Source organism: Moschus berezovskii, chromosome 4 (assembly GCF_049115385.1).
Source record: "Moschus berezovskii isolate FMDL1 chromosome 4, NW_MosBer_1.0, whole genome shotgun sequence".
Taxonomy (NCBI): Eukaryota; Metazoa; Chordata; class Mammalia; order Artiodactyla; family Moschidae; genus Moschus; species Moschus berezovskii.
Genome location: NC_142463.1, coordinates 41,703,143 through 41,719,757, shown reverse-complemented (window position 1 = coordinate 41,719,757; position 16,615 = coordinate 41,703,143). Strand labels below are relative to the sequence as shown.

At 35.8% G+C, this 16,615-nt stretch overlaps 1 protein-coding gene and 1 pseudogene across 1 annotated transcript in view; both read right to left on the bottom strand.

Moving 5' to 3' along the window:
* Positions 1-16,615, bottom strand: part of LEPR (leptin receptor) — a 111,805-nt gene that overhangs the window by 82,321 nt on the left and 12,869 nt on the right. The window contains exon 3 of the mRNA XM_088835360.1: positions 2,321-2,376. Coding sequence (XP_088691486.1) covers positions 2,321-2,360 — 40 coding nt within the window. The 5' untranslated portion in view covers positions 2,361-2,376. The remainder of the gene's footprint in view (positions 1-2,320; positions 2,377-16,615) is intronic.
* Positions 7,769-7,944, bottom strand: LOC129541915 (U2 spliceosomal RNA; annotated as a pseudogene).

The window sequence follows — 16,615 nt, the reverse complement described above, 5'->3', positions numbered from 1 at the left end:
ACTAATTAAAAACTATATTCTCTCGCTGCACATGGAAGATCAATTGACTAAACTGAAATTAGCCTAAAATCCTCAAAGTATTTGAAAATTAAAATGTAATAATGAATGTCACATGGTAACTACTGAATCAGCTTAATTAAAAGGTGATTCTATTTTGTTTACATGCTTCCTTTGCAAATGATATTTCTTTCCCCAAAAATGAACCCTAAATGGCAAGGAGTCCAGAATATTCATCTGAAGGCATAAGTTTATGTTATCATATGATATGTATTGTCATATGTTATACATTAAGGCCCAGACATCTTCTGATTCACAAAACTTGACCAAACCACAAACCTTTTGAAAAACCAATGTAAAACATTACCATGGAACCTAATAAAAATCAGAGAATATAAGAGAGAGTGTTATCTTTCTTTGATAGTCCCTTGTGGTCCAGTTTTTCTGAATTCTGTAACAGTGGAATTATCCTGGATATTTTCTGTAGCTGTACAGATGGCTACAATGACAAACAATAGTATGTGTAAGACAGAAGAGTCATAGGAAAGCCTCTTAGGGCACCTTTAAAGACTAGAGTAACCAAAGAGATGCTCAGAACCAGTTGATACAGGTAATGGTTGCTGAGGGGAAAAAAAACGGTTTTCTTAAAGACAGCCTGACTTTAATTTCAAAGACTTGGAACACAATCTAAATGAGATGATTTGAGTTTAAAGAAAATCAAAATATTTCTAGAATGCTATAAGAAACCATTGAGAATAGTACAATGCACAGGTTCAGGGCATTGACCCTTTAAGCAGTGGAAAATCTGCATATAACTTGTAGTTGGCCCTCCCTATACACAGTTCCTCTGTATACACAACTCCTCTGCATCTGCAGATTCAACTAACCTTGGACCATGCAGTACCATGGTATTCACTGCTTTAAAAAAAATCCAAGTATAAGTGGACCTCGGAAAACCATATCTATATACTCAAACACTGGCATTGTGTGACTACTTTCAAACAGAAGCCTGCTATGCTTCACAGAAAGTTAAAACACAAGATTTCAAAAGAATGCTTTCTCTCCAGGATATTCCTGCTATAAGTAGGAGGAAAAGGAGTACATATTTAATTTTTGAACATAATCTTCTGGTGGTAGTCAAGGTGGGAATTCCCAAGGCATACACAATCCCTTGATAATATCCCCTTATAACATTATCTTGTCATTGTTTACCAGAATCATAATGGGGAATACCATTTAAATGACATTTCTTTTCCATTTTAGAATAAATCTGTTATTCTATATGATAGCCATTTATTTTAAATATTATCACCAAGTAAACCAGTCCCAGATAAAGAAAATTAAAGTTTTAATGATTGTCTGATGTATACATATTTGTAATTTAATAATCCTACATTTGTAAATAAAATCAAAATATTTAAATGTCATTATACCTTATTTCCAAGTAAAGGAATGATAATGCATGTCTTTGGCAGGAATGCAATCAAATGTGTGTTAATTCGTCATGTCCAACTCTTTGTGACCCCATGGACTGTAGCCCACCAGGCTCCTCTGTCCATGGAATTCTACAGGCAAGAATATTGGAGTGGGTAGCCATTCCCTTCTCCAGGGATCTTCGTAACCCAGGGACCAAACCTGGGTCTTCTGCATTGCAGGCCAATTCTTTACTGTCTGAGCTACCACTTACATATTCACGTTGGACTGCAAAAGGCAAAGAGCTTGGAGGAGATTTCACAGTACTTATCAAATTCAAACTTGTATTTACTACTCAACATAGAAATTCCTCTTCAGAAATTAATCTATAGAAATACTCTCCCAAATACACAAAGATGTATGTATATGAATTTCAATGTAGCATAATTTATTACAGAAAAAGAAATGTCTAACATTGGGAATTGTTCAAATAAGTTTATAATGTAAGGTACATTCATAAAGTTCATTGTTATGCAATCATTAAACAAATAAGTATATTAATGAACACTAACAAGAAAAGTTATGAGGATAAACTGCAAAACTGTTAAGCAGGAAAAAGAAAAATACAGAATAGACAGATCAATTCTATTTTTGTGACTGGAGATAAGAGTGTGTGGCGGGGGGTGGGGCAGGGGTATGTTTATGGAAGGATACCCATCATATTGTCTCCAGGAGGTTGGGAAGAGTTTTCATTTTCACACTTCCATTTTTGTTTGGTTTGCATTTTTAATCAAGGGCAGGAGAATTCCTAACTGGAAATGGGAAATTTAGTCAGCCATTAAACAAAACAACATCTCTAAGGGTAAAATCTCTACCTTATATATGGACATTTTAAAAGCAAATAACTTACCCCAATGTAACAAAGCCACACAGAATTTTTGCCAAATCATCTTCAGAGAAGTACACCTAAAAAACAGTAAATCTAAAACCAGTATACACACAAATTAAAAATATGACATACACACAAGCCATCTATGGGAAAATATAAAAGGAAAAGGATTAAAATTAAGAATTCTTTAAATTGTAATCCGATAATAATACTCTGGATCAGTATCAGCATTTAACATGAATGTAAAACTGTAAGTTATAGGTCCTATTTTACAGAGTTAAAACATAAGCAACACATTCATATATGGCTTAATCAAAAAAATGGCAATGTTCCTTCATGACATGACAAATCAGGACAGGTATCATAGATGAGACTGAATTTTTAACTAAACAAAAAAAGCTTACAATGCCAATTAAATATGTACAGCTAACCTAACATCATAAATATCACACTCTTCATTTGTGTGTGTGTGTACTCAGTTCTTAAATTCCTTTCATTTCCTAAAGTCTTCATTATGATACCACAAAGCTGAATGATTTTAGCATAGGTAATGAACTGCATATTTATTTCCAATGACGAGGAGAAACTTTTGCAATATGGTTTCGGAAACCCCTGTCTCAGAGTCGGGCACGACTGAAGTGACTTAGATCACACACAATATTCACATTAGCAAGTTATCGGTAATTGAAGAAGAGTTTGATGGCTTCATATATGCAGATGATAGGGATGACTTCAGAGACAAACTTTCCCATGAATTCTATCCAATTTGAAATATACCACGAATAAGATTATTTTTACTACTATGTCATGAAATTGAATGAGAGTGTAATTTAAACATATTTAGCTTAGATTTATAAGGAAACATTAAAGGCTTTTGGTGTTCCAGTCTTTTTCATTATCTCATATTTGGGATTCAGTTCACTATATGAAAATTAATCTGAGGTAAAAAGCCCTGAATTAGGTGTCAGAAGTCTTGGATGCCAATTGAGGCTCTTCTGATTAATCAGGTGTAGGACTCGGGACCTCACCATTCTTGATCTCAGCTTCCTCATCAGACTGAAGGACAATCCCTACAATCCCTTTCAGAGCTGCTTATGATTCTGAGAGGCTTTAGTTTAAAACAGAAATCACAGCTTGATCACAAAGACTATTATAAAGTATTAAGTGAGAAACATGTCTTATAAATTGTATCTGAGAACCAGTAGCACGTGACAAGCAAACAGAAAAACATGCTTGTTTAGTTCACAACTTAAATAACTCTTAGGAAAAAGATGGACGAGTGTGACCATTTTGTAGTTTGGTAAATTTGTTTGTCAGACTCTGAGTTTTTCACCAGAATTTTGGTTCTTTACACACTTGATCCCACAATGTATCTTAAGGATTTCTAGAAGCCAGTTCAGTGTGGCATCTTCATTATCTAATGGTATGAAATATGTGCAAAGTCTTCCCAGTTTTTTATGCTACCTTTTTCTGATACAACATTGTCTCATAGAATAAACCCAAAGGCAATTTCATAAACAGGGTATGTCACAAATACACATATCACTAGACTAAGTGTCTTGACTGAGCTGACTGGTGACTAAGTAATTCAATCCAATAATTGATTTGACTCAGTTAATTCAACTGATTCACTGAGTTAAGTAACCAATAGATCATACTGTTCTTCCTTACATAAGACAACCATTCTTTTATTTAAACACATTTGCATAATTAATTCCTCCCCAAGGTGAGGGGTGGGGAATAAGATCAAGTGATTCATAACCAACCAACAGTATTTCCAGAATAACAGACTAAAGAGAAAATAATCAGTGAAATAATATAAGAAAATTTCCTAGAACTGATGAGACACAAGTCTTTAAACTGAAAAAAAAAAAAAATCTAGCAACTTCCAAGGAAAAGGAATGGAAAACAAAAATCCATTCCTAAACATATCATTTAAGAATTGCAGAGAGAAAAGAAGAGTTTCCAGAGAAGAAAAAAATCACCAAAGCAATGAGAACCTAATTTTAAAAAATGTTTCATCTCAAAACAGAAAACTATCTAGCAATGACTGATGGAAAATCATTTGCAGTTTAAAACTCTATTAGCCAATCAAGAAAGTATCCGAACAAAACAAATTAATTTTAAGTAACACAATGACTTCGAAAATTTACATCCTGTGAATCTCTTTCTCGGAAGTAACTTTATGATGTATTCCAGCAAAATGAGGAGTAAACCAGGAAAGGACTGGGGATTCAGGATCCTGAAAAGCTTGACTACAAGCCAGTTGATGGTTCTGCAGTCTTGAGAATGACCTGTCTAGATAGCAGATGGAGTATAGGTGACCCCTGAAAGGAAAAGGCCAGGATAAAGGTGAGAATGGAAAGCAACTTAAAACACTACGATTCTGAAGCTGCAAAAATTTGAAAATAAAACAAGAAATCAGAATAACACAGGGAAAAAAGAAAGTCATAGTCTAAAATTGAATCCACTAGTCCAAATAAGAATATGAGTTCAAAATAGACTTCAAAATGAAGATTGGAATGGATTCCAAAAAAATAAAGAGAATGAGTAAAACACTGAAAATTAGGAATTAATAAATAAGACTCATAAATCTTCTCCCAAGAAGAAAAAATAAGCTAGCTGGAAAAAAGTTTTATAAAAAGTCCTGATATAAATATGAACTGAAATAAAATATGGCACAATTTTAAGCAAATGCTGGAATTAATACATTTGAAAGAAGGAAGATCCCTTTAACCTTGATTCTAGGAATATTCTCCATTGGGTGGCTTAGAAATCATATTGAGCAAAATATGATTCTAGGACTCTTCTTGTTTCTGTGATGAGTAATATTTACAAAGTTCTAAAAGCATGAATGCTGCTATTTATTGATTTTTCAACTTTTTGGCCTAATCAATAGACAAAAATGAAAGATTTAATTACAAATATTAAACATAATATCATCAATACTCTCACTGTACAGTTGTCAAAATTGGAATAGTATAAAAAAATTGGGGTGGTAAAATTATAAAAGGAGAGATGGTGAGAAGGCAAAGGGTGGAAATAGCACAACCTCTTGAAGTAAGGAGTCAAGAGAAACTATCTATAGTGAATGAAGCAAAAAAAGGTTGTGGAATTTAAATGTAACCAATAGAAGATGTCAGAAAATTAATATAATTATAATGGAGGAGAGAGAGAGAAAGGTGAAATTAGTAAGATAAATTTCTCCCTACCATGGTATCTATTTAAAGGTTATACATGAAAAGAAAAAAAGTCAATATGAGCATATTATTTAGCCTCACAGAGTTAGCCAAAGGAAAAGCTAAAACCAGAAATGGTTCAGGTCAATTGTTCTCAAAACCAGGAATAACAAAGTGAAGGGAGTGGGGTAAGGGACTGCGGTGGTTTATTACAGTAAGTTTCTGTAACTGTGTGCATGGATTATTTTCATGCAAACTTATTATTTTGTCCTTTTAATTAAATTAAAAGGTGCTATTGGATTTCAAAGAAAATAGCTACTAACAAAGTCCTAGGAGCTAATTAAAGGTTCACAGAAGTGGAATATTAGTTGAACTCCAAGAAATACAAAGGGAAAGAGTAGTGTCATATTTCTTCTAAGATTCACAATATTTTAACACCTCTGACACCAGGATCTTTGTTAAAATCAATGTCATCTTATAACCACTTTGGCTTGGTAGCAGCTGTGATAGCTGTGATCTAGTTGTCACTGACTGCACACATACAAACTGGAGCACTTTCCTAATGACAGACTAGACAATTTTTAGTCATCAATATTTCCGTCAACAGACTAAAAACCTTTTGAGGAAGGAAGGAACATGAGCCCTGAGTATTGTCTGAAAACCTTTTGTGGACATCTTTTACTAAGATCAATATAGAGTCAGCATATAATTTGCAAAATGGACAAACATAAAAGAAAATCTCAGAAACCATGGTGAATCACTCTTTTATGAAGTTCAACATCACAAATAGTCTTCATAATCCAGAGAATGGGACCATTTAAGAAAATATTGACATCAACAACACTGAGTTGAAAAGCAACTCAGAAAAACCAGATTCTGAATATGAAAAAGAATTCTTTAATGGATTTCTTTGACTTTTATTTTCCTTATGAAAGTGGTATGATATAAACAAAAATCTTTATCTAAATAATTCTAAAGAGTTCTTTCAGTGGGTATAAAACTAAAATTCTAAATGATAAGAAAGCATTGTAAAATAAATAGGCAGAGTTTTTCCTTTCTTAGATGTACAAAAATGGTGGTGTATCTTAAAAATCCACGATGTCTTAGATTTAAAGAATTACAACCAGGAATAGTGGTAATTAGTAGAAACTGGAGCTTACTCTTAATTTGGATAAATCATAACAGCTTCCAGAGAGGAGTGAGGATTTAACTGACCTTTGAAGAATGAGAAGGAATATGAAACATATCATAAGTATCATTTTTAAAAAAGGTTTTCCTATAGAACCTTTGAAAAGTTAAAGGTCAGTCAAAGGTATGGGTAAAAGACAATAAGAACTCTTGTGTAAGAACTGATTTGCAAGTTCCGAATAGTATTAGTCAAAAGACCAAGAAACCATTTTCCCAGACGACTGCTTTTTATAGAAAGAACATTTTTACATACTGTTTGTCCTGTGTGAAAAGTTTTTCTTCCCCAAAGCAGACCTCTAGCCAACAGTGTTACTTTCCAGACCCAGATCACTAGAGAAATACTGAACTACCTCCGGGTAGTCATAATCCTAACAGATAACATCTTAACACTATAACTGGGCTTCCCAGGTGGTGCTGGTGGTAAAGAACCCATCTGTAAACACAGGAGACTTAAGAGATGTGGGTTTGATCTCTGGGTAGAGAAGATACCCTGGAGGAGGACACAGCAACCCACTCCTAACAGCAACTACAATTATCAGGTGCTTATTATGTATGTACCAGTATGTTTTCTCTACGTGTTTATGCATAAACACACACACACACACGTGTGTGTGCTATTTTTCCTCTTTCATCTCCTTCATGCTGAAACCAAGTTGGTTCAGAAATACTGTTGGTGCATACAGAAATCCAATTGTTTGATTATCTTCTAGGTTGAGACACCCAAATAACAGCTGCTAAAGTAAAATGAGAAAATATAATTCTGAGAAAAACTAAGTTGTCCTACGCCTTCACTAAACAGCTATTTGGTAACAGCTGTTCTTAAACATGAGTTCACATTTTTAAAGCCTATTATAAGACCATTATAGATGCTCCTGAGAATCTGTACTTGGCTCACATCTTTAGCTAATGTCTAGCATAAACAGATAGAGCACTTATATATTTCCATAAACTTTACAGAAATTATCAGCCCAAGAGTAGAGTCAGTCAGTCTCTCTCTCTTCTCTTCATTCCCTCCCCTCCTCCTTTTCTCTGTATCTGTCTCACTCACTATTACACACACACACACACACACACATATATACACAGATTTTTAAGTCTGTGCTATTTCTGGACTTTCTAATTGGCAAAGTCTAAAATTAATAATGCCACAATGCCCCGTTAGAGTGTCTCCAGCTGGGTCATTTTTATTTACTAGTCCATATTACCTTAGTTTGAATTAAAGAGGTCCATAGGTACCAGATACTACACTTGATCTGAGCCAAAAGGCCAAGAAGCAATCCAGTAGTCATGTATGGATGTAAGAGTTGGACTATAAAGAAAGCTGAGCTCCCAAGAATGGATGCTTTTGATACTGGAGGAGACTCTTAAGAGTTCCATGGACTGCAAGGAGATCAAACCAGTCAATCCTAAAGGAAATCAGTCCTGAAAATTCATTGTAAGGACTGATGCTGAAGCTGAAAGTTCAATACTTTGGCCACCTGATGTGAAGAACTGACTCTTTGGAAAAGACCTTGATGCTGGGAAAGATTGAAGGCAGGAGGAGATGGGGATGACAGAGGATGAGATGGTTGGATGGCATCACCAAAGCGATGGACGTGAGTCTGGGCAAGTTCTGGGAGTTGGTGATGGACAGGGAAGCCTGACGGGCTGCAGTCCATGGGGTTGAAAGGAGTTGGACACGACTGAGTGACTGAACTGACAGGTACCAGAAGGGGTTTCCCTGGTGGCTCAGCAGTAAAGAATCTGCCTGCAAAGCAGGAGATGTGGGTTTGATCCCTGGGTCAGGAAGATCCCCTGGAGAAGGAAACGGCAACCCATTCCAGTATTCTTGCCTGGGAAATCCCATGGACAGAGGAGGCTGGTGGGCTACAGTTCATGGGGTCACAACAGAGTCAGACATGACTTAGAGACTAAAACCATCACCACCATAGATACTACGAATTTTCACTAAAATAGTTCTCAAATGTGTGACTCTCTCCTTAAAGACCATCCACGCCCCACAGACATTGGTTCCCATAACTCTGTTTTCTCCTCAGCAAGTCTCCATGCTATGCTAAGCAGAGTCACAGCTTTAACCCAGTCAACTAGACCTCCTAAAGACACCAAAGCCAGGCAAATACTGTCCCACACTGACAGTGGCCTGTATTCACTTCAGAAGACATTTTATTGGTACCATAAAATTGTATAAGTGGGGTGAATCTAGCCTAGCAGTTCTATGAAATCACAATTGACTTGCCGACTTTCATTCAGTGAGAATCAATATCCACAAAAATTTCACATAGCCTACGTTAGACATATTAAGTATTTGTATTCTGGAAGATTTTAAACTTACGAGTTCATAGCACTTAAATTTGACATTGATGTTTGACTACAGATTCAGCATTTCTGTGTCTGATATTTCTTACAAACATGAAATCTCACTTTAAAATATTACAATGGCATTAATCACATGTTTAAGCTCAGAAATATGGATTTAAGAGTTACAAGAGTAGATATTTCTGGTTTTCATTTTAAAGCCAACAGGAAGCATGAGGTTAATCATCATAAGTCAGAACTACTGAAAAAGGCTGTTAAACACATAAATATGTATTTTAAAACATCTCCTTAATAATACCCTATAGAAACAGAAATAAAACTGAAGAGAATCACTCCAAATTAATGAAAGCTTCCATTCAGCAGGAATATATAATAATTTTAAATGCATACATATAGTATAACTTCAAAATAACATATGCTTATTACAATGTAGCTTCAAAGTACATTGATATATGGTGTTTTCCATAAGGAAAACAACAGGTATCCACACATATGGTAGAAATTTTTAATACTTTCTCCTTAAGAATGAATAGATGGGGAATGAAATGGCAATCCACTCCAGTATTCTTACCTGGGAAATCTTATGTACAGAGGAGTCTGGCAGGCTACAGTCCACGGGGTCGCAAAAGACTCAGACAAGGCTTAGTGACTAAACAATAAAATGACTGTGCGCTAAAGTTAAGCTTTTAAGTGCATGCATTTGAACTGATAAAACAAATTTATATCAATTGATGTATGGAAACAAAAAAAATAGAACAGCAAACATAAATACATGAGAAATATGAGACTGAAATAGTATTAACAAACGACACTGGAACAAAAACATCAACAAATTTGACATACATGGAACCCAGCTCCTCCAAACTGTAGATGGCACATTATTTTTAATCACCAGTGGGACGGTTACAAAAACTGACCACATACACAGACATAAGGCAAGTTACAAACAAATCCAAAGACTAAAATCGTACAGATACAGACCACATTCTCTGTCCACAGTGTTTTTAAGGCAGGAAAAAAATAACAAAAATATAACTACACAAATGCCATATATTAGAACAATAAAAATTGTTTTTAGTAATCTACAGGGCAAAAAAAGATAAAATCAAAATACATTTTAAACTTAAGACGATGAAAAAAGCATCTCAAAACTTAATTTCATGCAGATAAAGCAGTATTGAGAGGAAAATTCAAAGTCAGAAAGAAACATCATTCTTAATGTGAAATGATTTATTCTGTGAGTACCTCAAATCAACATTATACCTGAGGTCCTAGGCAAGGCAGAAAGAGAGGTAGGAAAAGATTAAGGATTATAAAGAAAGAAACAAATTGCCATTATTCATGAATGACATAAAAATGGACAATCCCAAAGTATCTATATGTAAATTGTTAAACTTAGGTACAAAATTTATCAAGATTGCTGGTGAAAAACATAAAACCAAGTATTTTAAACACTTTCCAACTTCTTATATGAAGCCAGTATTACTCTGACACCAAAACTAGACAAAGACATCACAATAAAAGAAACTACAGACCAATATCTCTTATGAATATAGATGTAAAAAATACTAGCAAACCAAAACCTCCAATGTATAAAAAGGATTATACACTGTAATCAAATATGATTTAACTCAGGAATGCAAGTTTCACTTAAAATATGAAAATCAAGGTTCGATCAATCATAATAATAGAATAAAAGACATGACAAGTCAATAGCAAAAGCATTTGACAAATTCCAATGCTATTTCATGACAAAAACATTCAACAGGACATAGAACTTCTCCAACTTGATAAAGTTGCATATGAATAACCCATAGCTAACATCATTATTGTTGCTGTTGCTTAGTCACTAAGTCATGTTCAACTCTTTGAGAGCGACCCCATGGGCTGTAGCCTACCAGGCTCTTCTGTCCATGGAATTTCCCAGGCAAGAATACTGGAGTGGGTTGCCATTTCTTTCTCTAAGGGATCTTCCTGAACCAGGGATAGAACCCACTTCTCCTGCTTGGCAAGCAGATTCTTTACCATTCAACCACCAAGGAAGCCCCGGCTAACATCATACTTAATGGTAGAAGACTGGCTGCTTCCCTGCTAAGTGAGCAGGATCAGATAACATTATTCTCCTGCATTTCTATTCAATTAGAGGTTTCAGCTAGGCCAATTGAGCAAGAAAAAGAAATAGAATCTAAATTAGAAAGAGAGAAGTAGGGTTAAGGAACAAGATGGCGGAGGAATAGGACGGCGAGACCACTCTCTCCTCCACAAATTCATCAAAAGAACTTTTGAACGCGAGTAAAGTCCACAAAACAACTTCTGAATGCTGGCAGAGGACATCAGGCACCCAGAAAAGCAGCCCATTGTCTTCGAAAGGAGAACAGGACTGAACAACTGAGCCTTAAAAAGTGTCCACCCACCCCCTAGTATCAGGGCGGAAATTAGACACTGAAGAGACCAGCAGACAGAAGCTAAAACAGAGGGAACCACCTTGGAAATGACAGATAGAGACATCTAGAGACTACTCCAAGAATAAGACCAAAAACCAGAGGCAAGAGGCTTAAGCCCGAATCCTGAGAACACCAGAGAAGTCCTGACTCCAGGGAACATTAATCGATAGGAGCTCATCAAACGTCTCCATACCAACGCTAAACCCAAGGGTCAACAAGTTCCAGAGCAAGACATACCACGCAAATTCTCCAGTAACACAGGAAACTAGCCCTGAGCTTCAATATACAGGTTGCCCAAAGTCACTCCAAACCCACTGACATCTCATAACTCATTACTGGACACTTCATTGCACTCCAGAGAGAACAAATCCAGCTCCACCCACCAGAACACCGACACAGGCTTCCATAACCAGGGAACCTTGACAAGTCACCTGTCCAACCCCACACACAGCAAGGAAACTACATAATAAAGAGAACTCCACAAACGGCCAGAAGAGGGAAAGGCCACCCCAAGCAAAGCATTATAAGCAGGATGAAGAAGCAGAGAAATACCCAGCAAGTAAAGGAACAAGATAAATGCCCACCAACACAAACAAAAGAGGAAGATATAGGGAATCTACATGAAAAAGAATTTCGAATTTTGGTGGTGAAAATGATTCAAAATCTTGAAAGCAAAATGGAGTTACAGATAAATAACCTGGAGAAAAGGATTGAGAAGATGGAAGAAAGGTTCAATAAGGACTTAGAGGAAATAAAAAAGAGTCAATATACAATGAATAATACAATAGATGAGATCAAAAACACTCTGGAGGGAACAAACAGTAGAATAACAGAGGCAGAAGACAGGATAAGCGAGCTAGAAGATAGAATTGTAGAAATAAATGAAACAGAGAGGAAAAAAGAAAAACAAATTAAAAGAAATGAGAACAATATTAGAGACCTCTGGGACAATGTTAAACGCTCCAACATTCGAATCATAGGAATCCCAGAAGAAGAAGACAAAAAGAAAGACCATGAGAGAATACTTGAGGAGATAATAGTTGAAAACTTCCCTAAAATAGGGAAAGAAATAATCACCCAAGTCCAAGAAACCCAGAGAGTCCCCAACAGGATAAACCCAAGGCGAAATACTCCTAGACACATATTAATCAAATTAACAAAGATCAAACACAAAGAACAAATATTAAAAGCAGCAAGGGAAAAACAGCAAATAACACACAAGGGGATTCCCATAAGGATAACAGCTGATCTTTCAACAGAAACTCTTCAGGCCAGGAGGGAATGGCAAGACATACTTAAAGTGATGAAAGAAAATAACCTACAGCCCAGACTACTGTACCCAGCAAGGATCTCATTCAAATATGAAGGAGAAATCAAAAGCTTTACAGACAAGCAAAAGCTGAGAGAATTCAGCATTACCAAACCAGCTCTCCAACAAATGCTAAAGGATCTTTTCTAGACAGGAAACACAGAAAGGGTGTATAAACTCGAACCCAAAGCAATAAAGAAAATGGCTACGGGATCGTACTTATCAATAATTACCTTAAACGTAAATGGGTTGAATGCCCCAACCAAAAGACAAAGGCTGGCTGAATGGATACAAAAACAAGACCCCCATATATGTTGTCTGCAAGAGACCCACCTCAAAACGAGGGACACATAAAGACTGAAAGTGAAGGGCTGGAAAAAGATATTCCATGCAAATAGAGACCAAAAGAAAGCAGGAGTAGCAATACTCATATCAGATAAAATAGACTTTAAAACAAAGGCTGTGAAAAGAGACAAAGAAGGAAACTACATAATGATCAAAGGATCAATCCAAGATGAAGATATTACAATTATAAATATTTATGCACCCAACATAGGAGCACCGCAATATGTAAGACAATTACTAACAAGTATGAAAGGGGAAATTAACAACAATGCAATAATAGTGGGAGATTTTAATACCCCACTTACATCTATGGATAGATCAACTAAACAGAAAATTAACAAGGAAACACAATCTTTAAATGATACAATAGACCAGTTAGACCTAATTGATATCTATAGGACATTTCACCCCAAAACAATGAATTTCACCTTTTTCTCAAGTGCACATGGAACCTTTTCCAGGATAGATCACATCCTGGGCCATAAATCTAGCCTTGGTAAATTCAAAAAAGTTGAAATCATTCCATGCATCTTTTCTGACCACAATGCAGTAAAATTAGATCTCAATTATGGGAGAAAAACTATTAAACATGCCAACATATGGAAGCTGAACAACACGCTGCTGAACAACGAACAAATCATAGAAGAAATCAAAAGAGAAATGAAAATATGCATAGAAATGAATGAAAATGAAAACACAACAACCCAAAACCTCTGGGACACTGTAAAAGCAGTGCTAAGGGGGAAGTTCATAGCAATACAGGCACACCTCAAGAAACAAGAAAAAAGTCAACTAAATAACCTAACTCTACATCTAAAGCAACTAGAAAAGGAAGAAATGAAGAACCCCAGGGTCAGTAGAAGGAAAGAAATTGTAAAAATTAGGGCAGAGATAAATGCAAAAGAAACAAAAGAGACTATAGCAAAAATCAACAAAGCCAAAAGCTGGTTCTTTGAGAAGGTAAATAAAATTGACAAACCACTAGCCAGACTTATCAAGAAACAAAGGGAGAAGAACCAAATCAATAAAATTAGAAATGAAAATGGAGAGATCACAACTGACAACACAGAAATACAAAGGATTATTAGAGAATACTATCAGGAATTATATGGCAATAAAATGAATAACCTGGAAGAAATGGACAAATTCCTAGAAAAATACAACTTTCCAAAACTGAACCAGGAAGAAATAGAAAATCTGAACAGACCCATCACAAGCACAGAAATTGAAACTGTAATCAAAAATCTCCCAGCAAACAAAAGCCCAGGTCCAGACGGCTTCACAGCTGAATTCTACCAAAAATTTAGAGAAGAGCTAACACCTATTCTACTCAAAACTCTTCCAGAAAATTGCTGAGGAAGGAAACTTCCAAACTCATTCTATGAGGCCACCATCACCCTAATCCCAAAACCTGGTAAAGACCCCACAAAAAAAGAAAACTACAGGCCAATATCACTGATGAACATAGATGCAAAAATCCTTAACAAAATTCTAGCAATCAGAATCCAACAGCATATTAAGAAGATCATACATCATGACCAAGTGGGCTTTATCCCAGGAATGAAAGGATTCTTCAATATCCGCAAATCAGTCAACGTAATACACCACATTAACAAACTGAAAAATAAAAATCATATGATTATCTCAATAGATGCAGAGAAAGCCTTCAACAAAATTCAACATCCATTTATGATAAAAACCCTCCAGAAAGTGGGAATAGAAGGGACATACCTCAACATAATAAAAGCTATATATGACAAATCCACAGCAAACATTATCCTCAATGGTGAAAAACTGAAAGCATTTCCCCTAAATTCAGGAACAAGACAAGGGTGCCCACTCTCACCACTACTATTCAACATAGTTCTGGAAGTTTTGGCTACAGCAATCAGAGCAGAAAAAGACATAAAAGGAATACAAATTGGAAAAGAAGAAGTAAAACTTTCACTGTTTGCTGATGACATGATCCTCTACACAGAAAACCCTAGAGACTCTACCAGAAAACTACTAGAGCTAATCAATGATTACAGTAATGTTGCAGGATATAAAATCAACACACAGAAATCCCTTGCATTCCTATACACTAATAATGAGAAAATAGAAAGAGAAATTAAGGAAACTATTCCATTCACTGTTGCAACGAAAAGAATTAAATACTTAGGAATATATCTACCTAAGGAAACAAAAGACTTGTACATAGAACTATAAAACACTACTGAAAGCAATCAAAGAGGACACTAATAGATGGAGAAATATACCATGTTCATGGATTGGAAGAATAAATATTGTAAAAATGAGTATACTACCCAAAATAATTTATACATTCAATGCAATCCCTATCAAGCTACCAAAGATATTTTTCACAGAACTAGAACAAATAATCTCACAATTTGTATGGAAATACAAAAAACCTCGAATAGCCAAAGCAATCTTGAGGAAGAAAAATGGAACTGGGGGAATTAACCTGCCGGACTTCAGGCTCTACTACAAAGCCACAGTCATCAAGACAGTATGGTACTGGCATAAAGGCAGAAATATAGATCAATGGAACAAAATAGAAAGCCCAGAGATAAATCCACGCATCTATGGACACCTCATCTTTGACAAAGGAGGCAAGAATATAAAATGGAGAAAAGACAGTCTCTTTAACAAGTGGTGCTGGGAAAACTGGTCAGCCACTTGTAAAAGAATGAAACTAGAACACTTCCTAACACCATACACCAAAATAAACTCAAAATGGATTAGAGAGCTAAATGTAAGACCAGAAACTATAAAACTCCTAGAGGAGAACGTAGGCAAAACACTCTCCGACATAAATCACAGCAGGATCCTCCATGACCCACCTCCCAGAATATTGGAAATAAAAGCAAAAATAAACAAATGGGACCTAATTAAAATCAAAAGCTTCTGCACAGCAAAGGAAACTATAAGCAAGGTGAAAAGACAGCCTTCAGAATGGGAGAAAATAATAGCAAATGAAGCAACTGATAAAGGATTAATCTCCAAATTATACAAGCAGCTCCTGCAGCTCAATTCCAGAAAAATAAATGACCCAATCAAAAAATGGGCCAAAGAACTAAACAGACATTTCTCCAAAGAAGACATAAAGATGGCTAACAAACACATGAAAAAATGCTCAACATCCCTCATAATCAGAGAGATGCAAATCAAAACCACAATGAGATACCATTTCACACCAGTCAGAATGGCTGCTATCCAAAAGTCTACATGCAATAAATGCTGGAGAGGATGTGGAGAGAAAGGAACCCTCTTACACTGTTGGTGGGAATGCAAACTAGTACAGCCACTATGGAGAACAGTGTGGAGATTCCTCAAAAAATTGGAAATAGAACTGCCATATGATCCAGCAATTGCACTCCTGGGCATACACACCGAGGAAACCAGAATTGAAAGAGACACGTGTACTCCAATGTTCATTGCAGCACTGTTTATAATCGCCAGGACATGGAAGCAACCTAGATGTCCATCTGCAGACGAATGGATAAGAAAGCTTTGGTACATATACACAATGGAG